Source organism: Olea europaea, chromosome 21, assembly GCF_002742605.1.
Source record: "Olea europaea var. sylvestris chromosome 21, O_europaea_v1, whole genome shotgun sequence".
In the NCBI taxonomy this organism is placed as follows: Eukaryota; Viridiplantae; Streptophyta; class Magnoliopsida; order Lamiales; family Oleaceae; genus Olea; species Olea europaea.
The window spans coordinates 11,500,702-11,522,236 of NC_036257.1; the positions used below are offsets into that span (position 1 = coordinate 11,500,702).

At 34.6% G+C, this 21,535-nt stretch overlaps 1 protein-coding gene across 2 annotated transcripts; it reads left to right on the forward strand.

Moving 5' to 3' along the window:
* The first annotated feature begins 16,873 nt into the window (after positions 1 to 16,873).
* On the forward strand, positions 16,874 to 20,849 carry LOC111370650 (probable tyrosine-protein phosphatase At1g05000). Of its 2 annotated transcripts, none has more exons than XM_022992469.1 (5): positions 16,874 to 17,297; positions 17,383 to 17,476; positions 19,966 to 20,023; positions 20,120 to 20,163; positions 20,255 to 20,849. In XM_022992469.1, the coding sequence occupies exons 1-5, from the start codon at positions 16,876 to 16,878 to the stop codon at positions 20,438 to 20,440; spliced, it is 804 nt and encodes a 267-aa protein (XP_022848237.1). In that variant the 5' UTR covers positions 16,874 to 16,875; the 3' UTR covers positions 20,441 to 20,849. The 2 variants fall into 2 exon arrangements, with proteins under 2 accessions (XP_022848237.1, XP_022848238.1); XM_022992470.1 differs by having other exon boundaries at positions 20,287 to 20,412.
* Positions 20,850 to 21,535: the final 686 nt, after the last annotated feature.

Genomic DNA, 21,535 nt, shown 5'->3' on the forward strand with positions numbered 1-21,535 from the left:
TGCATTAGTAACTGAAATAGGCATTTTACCACAAAATTTGCTCCAGGTACTATCTTCCCTGGCTGGGAATTCACCAGTAAACCTCTAAATTCCCTTCACTATATTGCACTTTCTACTTGCAAACTTCACCACCAAAAATAAAAAAGGCAAAAACACAATTAACATTTTAAAGCAAAAAATGGAGCCGGGTTCAAATACTTATTTACCAGGGCTGGTGATTTTGGCCCTGATTTCCTTCAGTCCCATCGACCCTGTAAATGCCATTTCATGCACACAGGCCTTAACAGATTTGCTACCGTGCCAAGCATTTTTGATAGGAATGGGTGATGTTACTGTTCCTTGTTGCCAGGGGGTTCAGGCCTTGATACAAAGTGTCTCTTCTCAAGCAGACCGTAAATCTGTTTGCGGGTGTCTTAAACAAGCTGCATTCTCGGCTAATGTTAATCAAGAACGAGTAAAGGAACTTCCTCAGCTTTGCAAAATTGATGTCCCTAAACCTTTTCAGCCCGACGGAGAATGTAATATGTACGTGTGTAACTTCACACCAAACATGGCTGGATGAATCGTTTTCTGTAAATCTGAAAATTAAACACACACAAAAAACCAATATATGCATTCATGCAAGAAGAAGCCAATATAATTAAGTAGTTTAGGTGTCGAAATATATGTATATATCGTCTTCAGTATCCTAATTGTATTTTATTATTATTATTTTTTTCCCATTTTCAGGACTTCATTGAAAGGAAGGTGATGTGGGCCGTAACGTTAACAGAAGGGAGAACTCCGATGCAAGGACAAGGAGATCATGTGGAAATCAGAAGTCTTGTATATGCATCAAAATGAATTAATCAAATAAAAATAACTTTTCCCAAAGTGCATATAAGTTTGTGTTTGTGTGTGTTGTGAAAAAAAAATTCTGAAAAGTTGAAGACTCAGATTTAAATTAGACCGAGATTAAGATTTTAATTTAAATTAAAGTCAAGTATTAATTTTAAATTCATATTTTGTGAAACTCACCACTTTTCGATCACACATTTAGCTCTTGTTTGGTATAGATTAAAATTTTAATTTTAATTCAAATCAAAGTCAATAATTAATTTTAATAATATATTTTATGGGTTTCACAATTTTTCAACTTTACATTTCATTAATTTTTATTAAAACTTACTAAATATCTGATTTTAATCCCTATCAAACAAGGGTTTAATCAACTTTTATCAAAATCTACTAAAAATCTAATTTTAATCTCCATCAAATAAAGTTTGAGAATCGAAATACTGTATTTATTACTTATATAGGCGTGAGAGTGGGCTATAATTTTCCCTTAACCTTTAATGATCAACCCAGCTTTGTCATCAACTCATCATCGGTTATAGTCTAAATGAAAAAAAAAAAAAAAAAAAAAAAAGAAGGAACAGAAAATAAAAGAAAGGATGGAGAGAGAGAACACTATTCAGTGTATTTTTGAAGGAAGTAAATTTTAACGGTAAATTTTGCACTTGTTTGTTATAGAATAAAAATTTTGAATCAAAGTCAACAATTAATTTTAATCACATATTTTATGTAAAAATTGTAACAGTGGTCCCTAATCTTTTCATTTTTTGGAGACTTTACCTTAACCTCCATTTTGTGCCAGCGGAAATTCTTAACCTTTTATAAATATGCATCTGAGGTCCATTTAGACGGAAACCATCCAAAACATCGTCAGTTGATCGGGAAAATTAAGGAATCAATTAATATAAAAAAAAAAAAAAAAAAAAAAAAAAAAAAATGAAGGAACAGAAAATAAAAGAAAGGATGGAGAGAGAGAACACTATTCAGTGTATTTTTGAAGGAAGTAAATTTTAACGGTAAATTTTGCACTTGTTTGTTATAGAATAAAAATTTTGAATCAAAGTCAACAATTAATTTTAATCACATATTTTATGTAAAAATTGTAACAGTGGTCCCTAATCTTTTCATTTTTTGGAGACTTTACCTTAACCTCCATTTTGTGCCAGCGGAAATTCTTAACCTTTTATAAATATGCATCTGAGGTCCATTTAGACGGAAACCATCCAAAACATCGTCAGTTGATCGGGAAAATTAAGGAATCAACATCCAATAAAACCGTCCAAAACACCATACAAAAACATAGTCCAAAAAGGTATCGACATACAATAAAACCATCACGATAGCAGATTGTTCAAGGAATTTTCTCGGTTAACTGACGATGTTTGGACGATTTTCGTCTAAACCAATCTCACGGTCTCGTGTCTCTTCCAATTTTCATTCACGTAGGGGATTGTTGGAAAAAATATGTAAATGGCTTATTTTTTGCACAATTTTCGATGGGACCCGTTAGTCCAATTTCGAAGATCAAAACTGATTTGTGTTTTCCTCCGTGAGAGCGTCATAATCATATATTTACTTGCCAAAAATAAAGTTTGGACGAATGAGAAATTGGAGCTCAAAATTGACCATTTGAAGATGGTTTATATGAGAAAATTGGATTTGTCCCACATAGAAAAAAAAAACCAATTTATATATGGCTACATATTTAAAGGGTGTAATCATGTGTAACATAGAGGGGGATGCAAATCACGGATCAAAATAGCTTTCAAACCTTGAATTTGTGTGTGAGCGCGAACTGCTTACATAAATGTTGGACCGAATGGAGCAAAAATTGGCTCGTTTGGAGTGTCCACATTTGCAATTTTTTTTTTTTTTGCTTTCTGCAACTGACTTTTGAGTTTCTGAAACTGCTAAAACTCCAATGGTTACTGTAGAAATTGAAGCAACTCCAATATTTATTCCCATAGAGTTAATAGGCAGATTTAAGTTATATTAAATTTCATTTTTTCAGCAATTCTAATGCACGCGAGGATATACAGGGGAAAAATTGTGTCTACATATTATCGTTCTCTGTGTCTATCTGCATACATAATCTCAAGTTCTGTCAGCGTAGTTTTGGTAGTGATATTGTTCGAATACTAATCAGTACATCGGAGTAGTATCTGTAGTGCTCAGATTTTACTGGTTTTACCGTTGTATCCTGAAAAATAAATGCTCGGATTAAATTTTAAGCACTTACGTTGAAAAGACGAATCTGTTTTAAGGAGACTGTGCTCACACAAGTCTCAGGTTGAAAGTTCATCTGTTATTTATTTAATTCTTGCGATTTTATCTATTTCTGTAATTTATTCGTGTGCTTTATATAATTTGCAGTTTTATTACTTTGTCGTTCTATTTATGTTTTAAATAAAATCAGATTGATGAAAGAAAACGGAATACTATTTCTCCAAAATTTTCAGAATACTGCATATACGGTATATGAAAATACGGTAAGTTGCATATACGATCATTTGTATATACGGTGTGCGTAAATACAGTATGTTACATATACGATATGCATAAATCCAATATGTAAATTGCATATACGGTATATGAATAAATTCGGTTTCATCCACTACACTAACACTAAATTCCAGCAGTATATGGGTAAGTTCGGAACTTTCATCTACTTTTTTAGATTAGTGCTGACAAGGGACTCAATTAAATCACTTGTTAAGGCCTGTATGGAAGTCCTAATGTAGCTAAGATTTTCTTTGTTTCATTGGTGACTCCTGTGAGCAACGGGTGCTGGCTTATCTACAAATTGCACTTTATGAATTTAATTGTTTTTTTTTCCTCCAATCAGTCGCAATCTTAAATAGTGGGGAGGCTAACTATTATTTAGGTTTTGGAATGTACGTATGTTCATCTGATAATCTGGGTGTGTGATAGCTACCATCTGAAAATCAGGAAAACTTGACCAAATATACCTCTGTTTAACCACATATTATTGGAAATCAGGAAAATAATCTGAAATTCAGGAAAATCAGGAAAACTTGACCGCCATCTTAAATAGTGGGGTCTTGAAACTTGAAGTCTTCCGTTTTATCATTTTTTTTTGGGAGTCAAATAATGGTTATAATCTCTTTCAAGTTGTCTCTTTTCATACCTCTCTCTCTTGTGGAAGGTTTATCCATATTGTGTCTCAAAATTTCTTTTACTTGCTGCAGTATAGAATTTGAAAGAGATGATGAATTATTTGCTACTGCTGAGTATCAAGGCGTATCAAGGTTTTTGAATTTTCATCGGTTAGTATTTGGAAATGTTCCAAAACTTGCTGAGACTGGAATGGACCTGTTTATAATTCATTTACCATTTTTATACTGTAGGATGGGACATTTGTTTATAATATAAGCATAGTTGCTTCAACTTTCATCTAGAATTTGTAACACTATGCAAAATATAGATGCCAGTTATTTATTTATTTGCAGTAAAATTTGTTTTTATACATTGCGTTTTCTATGAAGATGAAATTCTCAAGCGATGCTTCACTTAACTTTTCAGGTGCTAACTTTCTGGGCAAGACACTGTAATATGAATGCTATCTTCTTAAGATCACTTTTTTAGTTTCATAAAACAAAAAAAATAAAATAAAATAAAATAAGATAAACGTTTTATGATTATTGCTCTCCAGGTAGTTAACGAACCAGCCAATCTGCAATGTCCTGTTGTGGAAATGTCCACACGATCTAAACTCAGCTGTTTAAGCTGGAAGAAGTACAAAAAAATTCATGTACCGAGTAGGATAGAAACTGTTTGGGATGTGACTACACGCCAGGGATTATCTAAGCCCAGGAACTTGTCTACTAGTTCTTCTTGGTCCTCACTCTTGAACTACATATTTATTTGTCACCAACTCTATTTGTATAGAAGAGGGTTTCACAGAAATACACCAGAAATTTCACATTGTGTGGCCCCATATTGTGATAAAAAAATGCCAAAAAATCACCCACCCCCAGTACTGTGTCAATTCTGTAGTTTTTTCTTGGGTACAAAAATGTACACACAGCACTGCTCTTTATTTGTATCTATTCAGAGTGTGATTGAGTATGAGGAGAATGAAAAACTTGCTTGTAGTGTTGATTTTTCACATACGGTGCCTTCAATGCTTGCATTTGGCAGCGACGATTGCAAGGTGCTTGTAGTTACACCTTTTTACTTAAAACTAGATCATCTTGTGGAGTGTAATTTTTAATCCGAATTTGGGTTTTGTACAGGCTATTTCAAAACCAGCGATTTGTCATAGATTTAGTTCTGATACCAATGAGGACGCTGGTTCATCCTTCATTAGTTCCCTTCTTTGGAAAAGTGATAGCTTGACTACGTTAACAGCTAACAGTCAAGGGACAATTAAAGTCCTTGCACTTGCTCCTTGATCAATAAAAACTTGTTTATATTTTTAATTTTGTATCTAAAATTGGCCCTTGTCACCAAAATGTAAATTATTATTTTTTTTAAATTTTTTTTTCAATTTTAGGAGCTGTCCTCCCTATTTGATAAGAGTGTAAAATACAATATTTCTCCCTCTTAATTATTTCATTCGTGTGATTATTTGATATCAAAATGCACTCATTATACTTATGTTTTGATTTAGGTTGCATTTTGATAGAAAAGATGGAAGATAGAAGAAAAGAGCGAAAAATGACCAAAATGGAAGAAAATGAAAGTTCAGGGACTAAAGTGTAAATACTTCAAACTTGTACCTAACCTTATGATGAAGATTCGAAAGTGTTAAAGGTCAAGTGGATGAGGAAGAGGTCAAAGGGATGAAATATCGTCAAAGTATGATCACACATAAATTCCTAGTCGAAGAAGTCACGCATCGATTTTTAACCTCATATTGGGACCCTTTTTCATATGTCATACGATTGAATTGGGAGATGACATTTGAAAAAAAGTTGTAACCCTTTGAGTTAGCTTTCCAACATAACTTGAATCACCTCAATCGGACATTGGGAAAAGAAGATATGTTCAAAAAACTGAAAGCTGTCCGACGGAGAAGAATTTAGCCTATGCGCATAGGCCTGCAAGCCCTTGATTATGTGAGATTTCCAAAAATCCACTACTGAGGCCTAAACAAGTCTATTGTGCGTACGCACCATTAGAACCATGTGTATGCATGGTTCATTCTGATACCCGAATCTTCAGTTTCCTAACTGGATACAAACACTTATGGAAACGCAATTTTCACGCGATTTTAAGCCTCAATTCGAGGGAGAATGCCATTCTTATCCTCTAAGCATAATTTTATTTGATTTTTGGCTCAAGAACACTATGCAGAACTAAGGGATTTAATGAAGTCATGAAGGAACTCAATTGGTATCGATGATTTTAATGTCATTTTATGCATGTAATTCTAATTTTCATTGTTAAATGATTTTAAGGTCCGGATTTTTTGTTTTCACGAGATTGTTTTGAGATTAATTCAATTCTTATTAGATTTGTTATGGATTCAATCAAACCTTTTCTATTGATTAATTAAAATAATTATTGAATTTCAATTCCAAACATTATTGTGAGATTGGTTTAACGTTTATTAGGTTTCTCATAAATTCAATCATATTTTATCTATTGTAAAATTAAATTATTCATTGAATTTCAATTTCATGCAATCTTATTGGTGTGGTTTTTTTTACCATTATATGCCCTATGTATATAATTGTTTTTGGATCTGATTTCAATAGATTAGAGTGAGAATGTGTTGTAAAAAATCTGAATTTTAGAATTACCATAGAATTAAAATGGGTTTTAATGATATATTTTTCAATTAAAGTATTAGGACAAATATCTTTAATTGAGTATATGATTGCGTAATTGACGTTGATTGATCCGAACCGATCGAGGGAATTCCGGCGCTTCATCATTTCACACATTGATACTTATAATTCATTCAAATTAATAAATTATTTTTACACAAATCACAATGAAAACCCTAACTTTTAATCTTTTGAGTAATTTTCCCATCTCCTTGTGGACACGACACCCCAAAACTGTACTACAACTATCGCGTTATACTTTGGGTGTAATCAAATTTTGGAGTCGTTGTCGAAGAGACGGTACAAATAATTAAGGCTGTACTACACCCCCAACTAGCGTATTGCTAGTCCCTACCAATTCAACGCAAAATAAGCAAACAAATGATTAGACTGTAATAAAAATGAAATTATTAAGTTCCAACTTAACTGCAATTCATGCTCTTTTCAAACTCAACACCACGAGAACTTAATAAAGCCATGATCATCAAGATATCAAAAACAATTGCCAAATGTGTGAGTGTGTGTCAAGCCATAGCCATCTTACCGCCAACCCTAACATATGCAATATCGAGTATGTCTCGAGCTGAAGGTTCAGCTCCATAACTCATTGGCACCAAGCGTTGTTTTCTCTCTATGGAGCTGAGAAAGGGAATATACTCATAACTTGGAGGTTTAAATTTCTCTGAATGAGCAACAAGCGAACATTGATCTTATGATAGGCATACTGTCAAATGAGGGTTCATCACTTTCTTATCACAATTATACTTAGGATCAAAATAGTCAATGTAAATGGTTGTAATGTTGTTTGGGTTAGGCTGTATGAAAATGAGGATATAAAGATTTAAGGACTTCCAAGCATGTAGCTAGGCATCTCATCAAGCATCTCGATAGATTATATCTTTCGATCAATATACTCTTCAATATTTCAACCCAAAATCAATAAAAAAATTTCTTTTTTTTTCGTTTTTTGTTTTTTTAGGGGTGTCTTACTTGAGCACATACTAAGTCTTGTCATTTTCTTGCTTCTATTTTTCACAAATAAGTATTCAATACTTACTACACGTTTGGAAGTAAAAAAATTGGGTAAATACATGGATAAACTATACTCCAATGTGGAAAAGTATGTAAAACATGAGTGTATGAAGAAAAGGCTATATATGCGTGTGTGGCTCAACATGCCTAGGGGTTGTAATTATTGAAAAAAAAGGCTTATATGTTAATCCTAAGTTGACCTTCATCATTTCCCAAGTAACTTACCATCCTACCACAAACCATATATTCTCAAAAGAGTTTCCAATCCACAAAATCAATGAATGCTCATTGCTATTTTAGTGCAAGGTGGCTCTCGATCCTCACTAACTCTCACAAGAAAACTTCAACAAGACACTCCTCTAGCTACATGTCTTAAACCACTATCTTACCACAAGACTTGTGTGCACAAAATGATTTAGCAAATGTCTCAACATCTAAACTCACATGAACAATATCAACTCCTAGTGGCATATTTTATCATTCAAGAACATAAACATATGGCTAATTAGGGACTTCAAAAAATTTTAGACCAAAATTTCATGTAAATCATGCAATTCATAACAAAATTTAAGTTAAACTCTTCCCCTAACTAAACATTGCATTGTTCTCAATGCAAAAAATAGGTCTGCCAAATAAAGGTAAGGAAAGATGTCACTTGAGTTCCGAAGTGAATCACATGAGTACAGAAAGCCTGAAAATCTCCAATGAAGAGGGTGATGCAGAAAATGAAAATAAACTGTAAAAAATTGCAAAACATACTAAAAAAATCTGAAACTAATATACAGAAACACAAAATGAGTAACGTACCTAAAAGGTGTCATGGGTGATAAACTGGGACTGCAAGAGGAATTTCTTCCAATGCAGGCACCTGTTACCCATAGAGTATTTTAAGTCTTTATCCATTCACTTTGAATACCATACCATCATTAGGGTCCTCAATTTCAATCGTCCTATTTTTAAAAGCCCGTGTTACCACAAAGGGGACAATCTACCTAGAGTGGAGTTTTCTCAGGTACTTGTGAAGTCTAGAATCATACAAGTACACTTTCTAGTTTGGTTCAAAAGTTTTTCTCAAAAATGTTTTTATCGTGAAATGCTTTCATTTTTTACTTGGAGATTCCAGAACTTTCATATGCATCATTTCTTAACTCCTTTAACTCACTCAATTGAAATTTTCTATGTTTACCTCCCTTTCCTAGATCAAAGTTGAAGTGTTTAATGGCCCAAAAGGCTCGGTGCTCAAGTTCAACAGAAAATGGCAAGGCTTTCCAAAGATTAGTCTATAAGGTGACATGCCTAGGGAAGTCTTAAAAGCTGTACGGTAAGCCCAAAGTGCATCATTCAGTCTCAACGACCAATCCTTACGATTAGGGTTCACCATCTTTTCCAAAATTTATTTAATTTCCCTATTAGCCAATTCAACCTGTCCACTAGTTTGTGGGTGATAAGAAGTGAAAATTTTATGAATCACCCCATACTTTTTCATTAGTGCCTCAAATGAATAGTTGCAAAAATGTGTGCTTCTATCACTAATGATAACACGTGGTGTACTAAATCGAGAAAAAATATTTTCTTTAAGGAATTTAACAACCGTTTTATTGTCATTGGCTCTACAAGCAACCGCCTCTACACACTTAGACACGTAGTGTACACCCACAATGATGTATAAATAGCCAAAAAAGGGTGGAAAAGGTCCCATGAAGTCAATGCCCCAACAATCAAACACTTCAACTACCAAAATGAGATTTAAAGGTATTATATTACGGAGAAAAATAGCACCTACTTTTTGACACCTCCCACAAGATCTACAATAGGCATCAGTGTTTTTAAATAAGGTGGGCCAACAAAAACCACATTGCAAAATTTTTGCAGCAGTCTTTTTCATAGAAAAGTGGCCCCCATAAATTTGTGTATGGAAAAAATCTAGTACACTGGGTATCTCCTCATCAAGAACACATCGTCTCAATATTTGGTCGGGGCAATACTTAAACAAACAGGGGTCATCCAAATAAAAGTTACATACCTCAACCAAGAATTTTCTCTTATTCTGAGCACTCCACTCCTTTGGAATTTTACCTGCAACCAAGTAATTCACAATATTAGCAGACCATTGTCATTAGGAAATTCATCTCTAATTGGCAAGGTGTTTGAGTTGTCTTCAAAGGTCAGCCTTAACAAATGGTCTGCTACAATATTTTTCACTCCTTTCTTATCTTTGATAATGATGTCAAATTCCTACAAAGTAAGATCCAACATATTAGTCTTGCCTTAGCATCATTCTTTGCAAGAAGGTACTTAAGGCTGTATGATCTGTGAAAATAGTAATGGGAGAGCTAATCAAATATGATCGAAACTTATCAAGCGCAAAGACTACCACTACTAATTCTTTTTCAATAGTGAAGTAATTCATTTGAGCACTATTTAGAGTTCTACTAGCATAGTAAATCACAAAAGGCTTACCTTCTTTTCGTTGCCCTAGAATAGCACCTACCGCAAAGTCGCTAGCATCACATTTAATTTCAAATGACAATGTCCAATCAGGTGGTTGCATTATGGGTGCGAAGGTGAGTTTACCAATCAACAATTCAAATGCATTTTGACATTCAGTTGTCCATTCAAAAGTCATATTTTTGTTTAGCAAGTTACATAGGGGTCTAGATATGGATGAGAAATTTTGTATAAACCTCCTATAAAAATTTGCATGACCAAGAAATGATCTAATGTCCTTCACTGTCTTAGGTGTAGGCAATTTAGAGATCAATTCAATTTTTGACTTATCTACTTCTATCCCTCTTGAAGAAATAACATGCCCTAAAACAATATCGGAAGACACCATGAAATGACATTTTTTCCAATTCAAAACTAAACATTTTTCTTCACATCTAGCCAAGACTCTTTTCAAATATAACAAACGTGCATCTAAGGAGGTCCCACAAATAGTTAAGTCATCCATAAACACTTCCATGCAATCCTCTACCACGTCACTAAACATACACATCATACATCTTTGGAATGTGGCAGGGGCATTACAAAGTCCAAATTGTATCCTACGAAATGCGTAAGTACCAAAAGGACATGTGAATGTGGTTTTTCCCTGGTCTTCTAAAGCAGTCTCAATTTGATAGTATCCTAAATAGCCATCTAGAAAATAGTAAAAGGGATGACTAGCCACACGTTCAAGTATTTGGTCCAAAAAGGGGAGGAAAAAATGGTTCATATGAGTGATAGCATTTAACTTTCTATAATCAATGCACATGCGCCAACCAGTTACCGTTTTTGTAGGGACCAATTCACCTACTTCATTTTTTACTACAGTGACAACTAACTTCTTGGAGGCCACCTGTGTAGTACTAACCCATTTACTGTCTGCAATTGGGTAAATGATTCCCGCGTCTAGCAATTTAAGCACCTCATTCTTTACTACTTCCTTCATTGTGAGGTTTAGCCTACGTTGTGGGTCTCTCCTAGGATTAGTCCCTTTCTCTAGATGAATCCTATGAGAACAAATTAAAGGACTAATACCTTTGATGTTGGCTATGATCCAACCCAATGCAGATTTGTGTTCATTCAAAATGCTTAAAAGTTTCTTACATTGTAATGCATCCAATTCTGACGAAATAATGACAGAGAAGTATCACCTGGTCCAAAGAACACATGTTTCAGTCCTGTAGGAAGTTGTTTCAATTCTGGCCTAGGGCTTTCAATGTTCAATTGTTTCTATCTTCTAGTCATTTCTGGCAATTCTTCAAACCTGGGTTACCATGGTAAAGTCACGTGGTCCTACAATTTTGCAAAAAACAGCACAAATGTTAGCATACTCATCAACGTCAAAACCATATGAAATTTCAGAATTTAGGAGAAAAGAGTTCAAAGGATCATAATCAATTGTTGTGGATGCTTCCTTCCGAGTGAATGCATGAATCATGTAGGTTTGGTGGTATTCATCATCTTCCGTAGGTTGTTTGGTGACATGAAAAATATTGACTTCTAGAGTCATATTTCCAAATGTCAGCTTCATCAGACCATTTCTGCAATTGATAAGAGCGTTAGCTGTAGCAAGGAAAGGTCTACAAAGTATAATAGGGATTTTAGAGTTAACATCCACCTCAACCTTCACACCTAGTACCAAGAAATCAATGGGGTAGTAAAATTTATCAACCTGAACTAACACGTCCTCAACTACTCCCCTTGGTTGTATGTGTAAGTGTTATGCCCTAGGTCCAATCAACCTTGGACATAAATATTTTTAATATATAATTAATGCAATTTAATGGCAGATCTATTATTTAATTAATAGACAATTAAATAAATAATAGAGTCCATAGATTCAAATTTTCGTAATTTGTTAATCATAAGGAGTTGTGATTGTGAGATACAAATTACATATGATTGAATCTTAAATCGTTCGTGGTCGTAAGTAATAATGAGATACATATATCGTTATTACGGATAGACCATCACGTGTGGCATTTCTTACTTGTGAAGTAAGTAGCTGATCTCACAAGCTAAAGTGTGGTGACACTTAAATGAACACGAAACATTGGAGACCCATCGAGAGATTTCACATGGATAACTATTCGAGTGTCAGTGATTAATCTCTAATGTTCGGTAGTGGGATTGATCCTTTGACTTGAGGTCCTCATAGTATCTTATATGAGGACAGTCATGTTTTGACGGTGTTGGGTGTTGCTTTGCCAAGGGCCGCTAATACGACATCGTTCGGGTATATTAAGAATCGTATGAAGGTTTTGAATGACCAATAGAGGATTCGTCACTCTTAGATAGTAGGAGATTATGATTTGCGTTTCATTCAATTAAGTCGATAACGAAATTCTTGGCCAATGTGTACTCATAAGTCGAAAAGGAATTTTCGACTTATATTGACTTAATAGTGGAGTGAAAAATATGATCGATATTCGGGATTGACACACTTCCATATCTCGTAATTGATCGGATCATATTAATGAAGAGATTATAGTTTCACGGTAAACAAACGAGTTTAGTTTTGTCATACCCCATGACATTCTCCGTCACATGTATTGCTCTGACACATTACCAGATGTCAATTTGGGACGGCGAGTGTGAATTGATTATAAATTAAAATGGTATTTTAATTTATCAATTTTGATTAAATCAAAATAATATTTCACGTCGTTAAGTATCGTGATCGGAAACCTGATGGGTCGCACACAAAAGAGAATTTGAAGATTGCAATTTGTCAATTAATTATTTAACAATCGTTGGATAAATTAATTAATTGAGTTGGTTATTTATAGGCCTGAATTAATTAATTGGATTAATTAACTCACGGACCGAATTTAATTAAATGGATTAATTAAATATTGGATCGGATCAAACCAAACCCTTTTGGGCTTGTATAAATATATAGCTAGAGTTTCTAATCCAAATAGTTTTCTCATAATTTCTTGCTAGCACAAGAGGAGAAAATCCTGGTAGTTGCAATCTGTTCTCTGTGTGGATTACCGTTGGAGGCTGGACAATTGGACAAGTGTGGTTGACAGATCAAGGTCGTTGAAAGGCAAGTAAAGCGAATGAGTTTGCAGATGTAGAAAAGGTATTATTTTTATCACAATTTCTATCTAAACACAAAGGCGATTCCTGGTGGGAATCGAAAATTATTTTATTTTCGCTGTGCATGTTAAGTAGATTCCCAACAGTATGGTGGACCGGTCAGCTAATTGTAGAACCACTGAGGTGGGTTTCATATCTCCTAGACCTAAGAACAAGTATATAACATAGGGCATGGGGTTGACACCAGCTCCTAAATCAAGAAGGGCTCGTGCAAACTCACAGTTCCTAATGACACAAGAAATGGTAGGAAAACCAGGGTCCTTATGCTTTGGTAGGATCCTTTGTTCTATCACAACACTCACTTGCCCAGTCAAGAAGGCAGTTTTTTTTTGATATGATGTTTCCTTTTTACAGTGCATAATTTCTTAAGGACTTTAGCATATATAGGAATTTGAGAGATCACATGCAAGAGAGGCAAATTGATTTTGACTTGTTTGAGGAGTTCTAGGATTTCATTATGCTGACCTGTTGATTTCGAAGTGGACTTGAGAGCTTGAGGGAAAAGTATTCTAGCTAGGTTTTCCACTACTTCCTCACTAGGACTGCTCTCATTAGGCTCATTTGGCTCTTTTTCATTCTCTCTAGGTGGAGGGATTGGTTTTACAACCTTCCCTGATCTATTGGTTATGGTATTCGCCTCCTTAAAATTGGTCTCTTCGGATCCTGAGGTTTGTGCCATGTGCTGCCCTTTTGGATTTGGTTGAGTTTGAGCTAGAAACTTTCTACATTTCCCTACAGCTAAGGCATTGGTTAACTTAGATATATGATTCTTTATCTCTTTGTTTTCCTCGACTACTTGGGCAATCATAGCCTCAAATTTTTTATTTGTTTCGCCTTGTACCTTGATGAATGCATGTAGGGTATCTTTTAAGGAATTCCTAGAGGACATGGGTTGACGTGGGGGTGCATTGTAAGCTTGACTTTGTTGGTCATGTTGTTGGTTCTCAGACTTCCAGCTAAAGTTGGGATGATTCCGCCACCCTGGGTTATAAGTCTCGGAGTAAGGGGTGTACGACTTTGATATATGCCTAAAGCATTACAGTGTTCCTCATAAAAGTCCCCTCATCTCAACGTAAGTAGCACACTCTTGTGCTGGATGATCCATGCCACCACACACAAAACAAAACCCTTCAAACTCAACACGGGAAACAGCATGTGTAGGTTTTGAATCCTTAGCACTTAGGGCTTCTAATTCTCTAGTGAGACTTTTTACCCTGGCTCTAAGGCTGTCTTCCTCTTTAAGATGATAAATGCCTGTGCTAATAGAGTTTCCCTGAGGTCGTGACCTATTGGTTCTCTCGGAGGCATTAGGTCCAATCCAAGTATGAGCCTTTTCAGCTAAGTCGTTTAGATACTCTATGGCTTCATTCGGATCTTTTTGTAAGAAGTCTCCATTACACATAATTTCTATAAATTGACGCTCCCTAGGTGTTAGGCCCTCATAAAAGTAACTCACCACACGCCAACTCTCACATCCATGGTGGGGGCAAAGGGTTTGCAACTCTTTGTATCTCTCCCAGACTTGGTATAAGGTTTCACTATCCTTTTGGACAAATGAGGAAATTTGCTTCTTAAGAGTAGTGGTCTAATGATGGGAGTAATATTTTCTGAAGAAAGCTTGGGTCATTTCAGCCCAAGTTCCAATTGAATGTGGTTTCAATGGATACAACCAGTTTTTGCTCGTTCTTTGAGTGAAAATGGGAAAAATTTAAGCTTGATTGTATCCATTGTACCACGTTGATTGTGGAAGGTTGCAACAACTTCCTCAAATTCTTGAATATGTACATATGGATTCTCATTTTCTAGTCCGTGAAAAATGGGAAGAAGTTGAATCATTCCCGATTTTAGGTCTATACGTGGCATATTGGGTGGGAACAAAATGCAAGATGGCGTGGAAGTGTGTGTTGGGTGAAGGTAATCATGTAGGGTCCTCTAGGGCGCATCGTCGTGGTCACTATTGCTCATTGTGTTGTGTAATGTGATGCTCGTGTCTACAGATGTAGAATCAAAAAGAGGGTTAGAAAGTGATTCAAACTCTAGTTGAAGTCCCTTGCTCGTTTCGATACCTATTCATAAAGCACAAAAATGCAAAAATGTGAGAAATAATAAAATACAATTAAAAATAAACAACAAACTAAAAAGATAAAAGATAAACGAAGTCACCCTTTTGCTCAAAAATTCTTTAATTATTTGTACCGTCTCCTGGACAACGACGCCAAAATTTGATTACGCCCAATATTTGAAACTAGATGGATTGAACACGACTTTCATTTTTCATGGCCCATGATAAATCTATGACCCTCCGTTTCTCTGTTCTTGCACATTCATTGTGTTATATCCTTGTTTGGTCCCTATTTTTTAAAACTCTTTTTTTTTTTCAAATTTATTTTTAATAACATATTTTATAGAACTTACAATATTTATTAATTTTTTAATCACACATTTTATCAACTTTTATCAAAATATATTAAAACCCGATTTTTACTTAACTAAAAAGGCCTTTCAAATATGTCTTCCAATCGATCAGTTCCGTATTTGTGATTTCAGATCATTTGCAAAATCGTTAATGTTCAAATATAGAGAGATTGAGGATAAAAATCAACGTCAAAAAGATTTGACTGTTCACTAAAATTCAGTGGTGGTTAAGAAATAACTTCAAAAGAACATTGAGATTTGTAACTGTTGGGTTCATTAAATTGATATCAATTTCAACCATGCTACTGTACATTAACATTTTGACATTATTCTTGACATTCTCTTGTTTTCAAAATAATTGTTGACGGGAAAGTGTTTTTTATTTTCAAATTGTCCAATGTGATGTCGTCTCATGACACAATGTAAAGAATGATGTCAAACTCAATGTACAAGTAACATGATTTCATCAATTTAATGATTTAAGACTGCATAGAATGTCACTTTTATTGAACTTGTCACTTAATGACAAACAAACTGGTGCTTAACAACATTATTTCAATTTAATATATCATATATTATTTTTAATTTTTTATTAGATCAAGATATTACTAAGCATAGTTAACATGACATATCATGTTATTTTAAACCAGATGATATTACATATTAATTTATTTGTCAACAATAAATTTAATACGAATTAACATTACGTCATCTATGCTTAGTTCATGTTTGATAGAAATTTTAATTTATGTCAAAATCAAATACTGCACATATCATTTTTATGTTAAATAGCTGTCATAACATATTAATTTATTTACTAATGATAAATTTAATTCAAATTTATATCAAGTTATTTAAGATGAACACGATATAATTCCTCGTAAATTGGGTTAAGCTACATTTACACTTGGTATGCAGCCCCGCACATTAATTGGGCATATGATTATTCTCCCTGTACAATTTATTGTGATTATACCCCTTCACATGGAGGGAGACCCACAAATATTTTATTAAATGTGGGTCCCTTCATGTGAGGGGTAATACTTTGTGTACATTATTCTAGATACATAGCATAATTCTTGAGCATAGATCCTTCTTTTTATGTGAGGGAACTGTACATCGAAATGTAAGGCTTGGTGTACAAAGGGTGAAATCCTAGTAAATTATACCTATATTGCACAAAACAAATAGATGGTGCCATTTGGATATGTATTTGATTCACTCTTTTTTTATACCCTGGCACTTTTTGCACCCCCTTCTCTTTTGGCAACTGGATCCTCCAAGATACCCAGAATCAAACCATTCTAATCCATTACTGCTTCAACAATTTAATACATATATCAAACTTCCTCTATATATTTCTGTTAAATCTCTACATGATCATGCAATTTTTGGCGCGACATTAATGAGAATGTGTAGTTGTCAGCGACCAATTTGCCACGCGACGATCGGAAACGCCGTAGAGGATGCGACAGCGGAAAACGGTACTGCAGTCAATGTAGAATCGGAAGAACTTCTCTTCGTTCCGCCGTTGAATTTCGCGATGGTAGATTACGGGGTTTTTCGATCCGGCTTCCCCGACTCGCCTAATTTCCCGTTTTTGAAAACCCTAGGCCTTCGTTCAATCATGTAAGATTATTTCTATCATCTCTTTATTGTTTTGTTTAATTTCTGGTGAAAAAAATTTGAAATTGATGCTCTGGTGTTATTGTAGATACTTGTGCCCAGAGCCCTATCCTGAAGCAAATATGAAATTTCTCAATGCAAACGGCATTAGGCTTTTTCAGTTCGGCATAGAAGGATCCAAGGTCCCATTTTTATTTCACACATAAGTTTGCATGTGGGAAACAAGTTGATTTGTTATGACCAAGTTTTTCCCTTTGAGTTATAGTATGATTTTGATTTTTTGAATTGTGTGAATAAATAGACTAAAATGTCCCAAACCGTGAAATTCTGTAGGTATAAGTGCATCAGTTTAAAAATAAAATGGTAGTTCTAGATAATTGGAAAAAGAGGAGGAGAAACTGGTGTGGCTATTGGGAGCTCGATTCAAGTGCTTTACATTTTATTGTTTTTAGGCATCTCATCTTTATCATTCTTTTACTTTCTTCATCAGTCATATAGAGTCACGAACGCCGTAGGCTATTGCCACAAATTGCTTGCTGCTTAAGCTTACCAAATTTGGACTAAATTATCATTTTAGGTTGTTCCTTAGAATTTGTTTGCTAGTTACTTAGGCCCTATTTGTAAGATTCCAGTCCGCTTTGTTCCTTGGTCACGAGTTTAGAGTTGGGCATAATTTTTGCATAAAAGTGGGGGGTCTGTGTTGTTCAGATTTCATGGAGTTATTTCTCAATTCTTGAGAATTTTATTATTTCTCCAAGGTTTCCATTGGTTCTTCTTAGAAGCTAAATATTTGATGAGCTGAAGCAAGTTTCCTCTACTACTTCTGTTCATTTACCTATAATTGATTAGTGGTTGTGAGGAAAAGCAGTTATGTATACATATACTACTAAATATTCTTCATTACCAGTAAAACTATGGATTCTTCCATTCCCAATGTGAAATAGTTCTAATAAGAAAATTACATAACTGAAAAGCATTTGAGTATTTTTCCTGTTCTTGTCAAGTTGGTGGAAACTTTTGTGAATCATAGTTTGATATTCAATTCTTTTTGGTAGAAATATATATTTGGTCCCCCAACCTTTCAAAAATGTTGCAGATCTACCCCAACCTTTAAAAATGGTACCAGACATCCCCACGAAATAGGCACGGTTCGTCCCTGTTCACAGAATCCGTCCAATTTGTACATTAAAGTCGAGTGAGAGGACATATTTTCCCTTCTCTTTAAGTAATTAAAAAGGAAACTAACAAAAGAAAAACAATAAATAACAAAAAGATTCAATCCCAAATCGTTTATCTTCTTCACTTCACTTTATCCCCACCAGCCATCACCTCCGTCCAACACCACCACTGGCCATTATTATCTTTTCATGAATTTCATCAACTCAAATTCCAAATTTTTCTAACCCAAAAACCTATTTTTTCACTATGAAAATTAGAGTGTAACAAATGGGTGGAATGGGCAAGAAGGTATACAAAAGGAAAAGAATAATGCTACTAGTACATGAGCAGTTGTATAATGGTTTACGTACAGATGAAATGTCAAAAAGAAAATGGGAAATATTTTTTTTATTTGGTTGAAGAAGTTTTGATTCAATCATATTTCACCGTATCATGTGTATGCAAACCATTATGTAAACCTATTATATACATATAGTACAATCGAAAGGAAAATAGCACCTTCCAAAAACTTATAGACCTGTGACTCAAGCTTCTCTTTAGTGTTAAAAATATCACCCACCAAGAATTTTGTGGATGCTGGGAAAAATGTAATGAAGACTTTGAAGCAGAACAATAGGTTCTAGGTTTTAGAGAATTGGCCTAAAAATTGAAGCAAAACTATAAAAGAAGTGAAAAACGATGGATTGTGGTACTTTTTGCTTCAAATCTTGCACCTTTAAGCATTTATCAGTTAAAAACATTACATTCTGCTTGAGCAAAAAATTTCTTTACACTACAAAGTGTTGTGAGCTAAGAATGCAATAAAATTTCCACATCAAACAAATTCTTGGGCACTTGAGATGTACGAATATTGTTGCAGGATTTGAAGAAGGAACCGTGAGCGGTCCTTTCACTTCAATGATGGTGAAAAGTGAAAATGAGGACAAGAGTTAGATGATTTTGAAGTGAAATTGAATAGATGGGTTTGGGGATATTTTGTGAAATTTTAGTCGGGATTATTGGTGAAACTGAGGGCGGTGAATTGATGGCTGCCATATATGTATGACGGGAAGTCAGGAAGATGAAAAATATTGGTGGGTTGGGGTTGGGTGAAGTGGGGATGGTGGCAGAAGAAACGTGGTGGCATAGATTTGGATTAGGGTGGGAGGATATGTGGGGTGATCAGGGAAGATGACACTTCAAAGTCTTATAATTTTTTAGTTAATTTTTTTTTTCTGAATTATTTTTAATTATTTAAAGAAGAGGACAAATGTTTGGGATGTTTGATTTCACTTTTAAAGGTTGAGGGTAGACCTGCAACCTTCTTGAAAGGTTGGGGACCAAATATGCTATTTGCACTCTTTGTTGAAATACCTTTTGATGTTCATTTTTAAAGCTTTAGCTATTACTTAATGCAACTATGATATCTCTCAGTTGAGTTAACTTGCTCAATTTTAGTTTTTTTCATGTGGTACACAATTTTATTTTAGAGCCTGAATTATATAATGTGCAGGAACCATTTGTAAATATCCCTGAGGATTTGATTCGTGATGCATTAAAGTTGGTGCTGGGTATGGTGACACTTCAATTTCCGAATTGCAGATTAACATTTTTACTTTTTTTTCCCTTGCTATGTTTCTAAGTCTTGCTCTTGAATTTTCTTGTAGATGCACGGAATCGTCCACTTCTCATTCACTGCAAAAGGGGGAAGGTACTAATTATAATATTATCATTTCACTATTATATTCTCCAATAATAGATCCGTGAATATTCATAAACTAATATGGGTACGTGTGATGAAGCACCGAACTGGTTGCCTTGTTGGGTGCTTAAGAAAATTGCAGAATTGGTGCCTGTCCACGATTTTTGACGAGTATCTGAGATATGCAGCTGACAAAGCTAGACTTGCAGACCAGAGATTCCTGGAACAGTTTGACATTTCGAGCTTGAAGCAGTCTCCACCATCATTTTCATATTCAAAGAGTTAGAAAGTTGACGACTACTCTACCTATGCAAGAATCACACACCTCGCTCTCCAACCTGCTCCTTCAAGAGGACAAAAAGGAAAAAAGGAAAAGAATTTTCATTTCATATGAGAGATTATACATTGTTTGACTTATAGACGAATAAAGTATAAACAGCCCTTTGACCCCATCAATATGAATTCCTGTTTTTATTTGTACATTCTTCACCTCTCGACCATCACTTCTTTTTACCTAGAAATCTTGCTTGCTTATAAATTTTTGCGCGTTTTGTGTTGATAGAAGTGTTGTTTACACCTCTTTTGTTGAACTTTCTACGGGGATTTGATTAGGTATGAATTTGTATCTCGAATCCTTTATATTTGGGAAGCCCATTAGTATTTATTCCTACAAGAATATGTCAACTGACTTGTAACCCATATCTATTATTTCTGCTTTGTCTATTTAATTTTGAAGTCATCGAAGTTAAATCTAAAGGGTAATGTAATATTCCCAAATGCTGCATTCAGTGAGAAGAATGCAATATTTGTAAGTTTCAAAAAGAAAACTCAAACCAAACAGAAATTTGAAGGGCGATGATGTGAATTGCTTTTTAAAATTATTCCTGGATAGAATTTTAAAAATCTGATGAGGCTAGAAAATAAAAGGAACATTAATCTAGACTTAAATTAATAAATAACTGGATACAATACAAAGAAGAAAAACAGAAAAAACCGAAGAAAGAAGAACAAGAGAGAAATTTGTAGAAGTTTTAAATAGAGTGGCTCGTCCAGCGAGCTAGCTCGCACTGGTGAATGGGGCGAGCCTAGCACGACCCTGTTCACCTTAAGAAAGTTAGGCTAGGCTCGTTCTAAGATCTCATCCTTATAAGCAAGTGGAGCTGACTCACGAGCCACTCGCTTTTTTGTTAAGAATTGCATTTTGTAGTTAAATTACGAGCGAGCTCAAGTCAACTCGCCTAATTGCATGTCCAACCGACTAATGGCTCACCTCACTCGATAACCCTATAAATACAGCTGCTCATAAGTCTAATTAAGATCTCTAACATGCTATTTTCGCTTTGAAAATCAACTTGCAAGCCAAAAGATCGACCCAGAATTA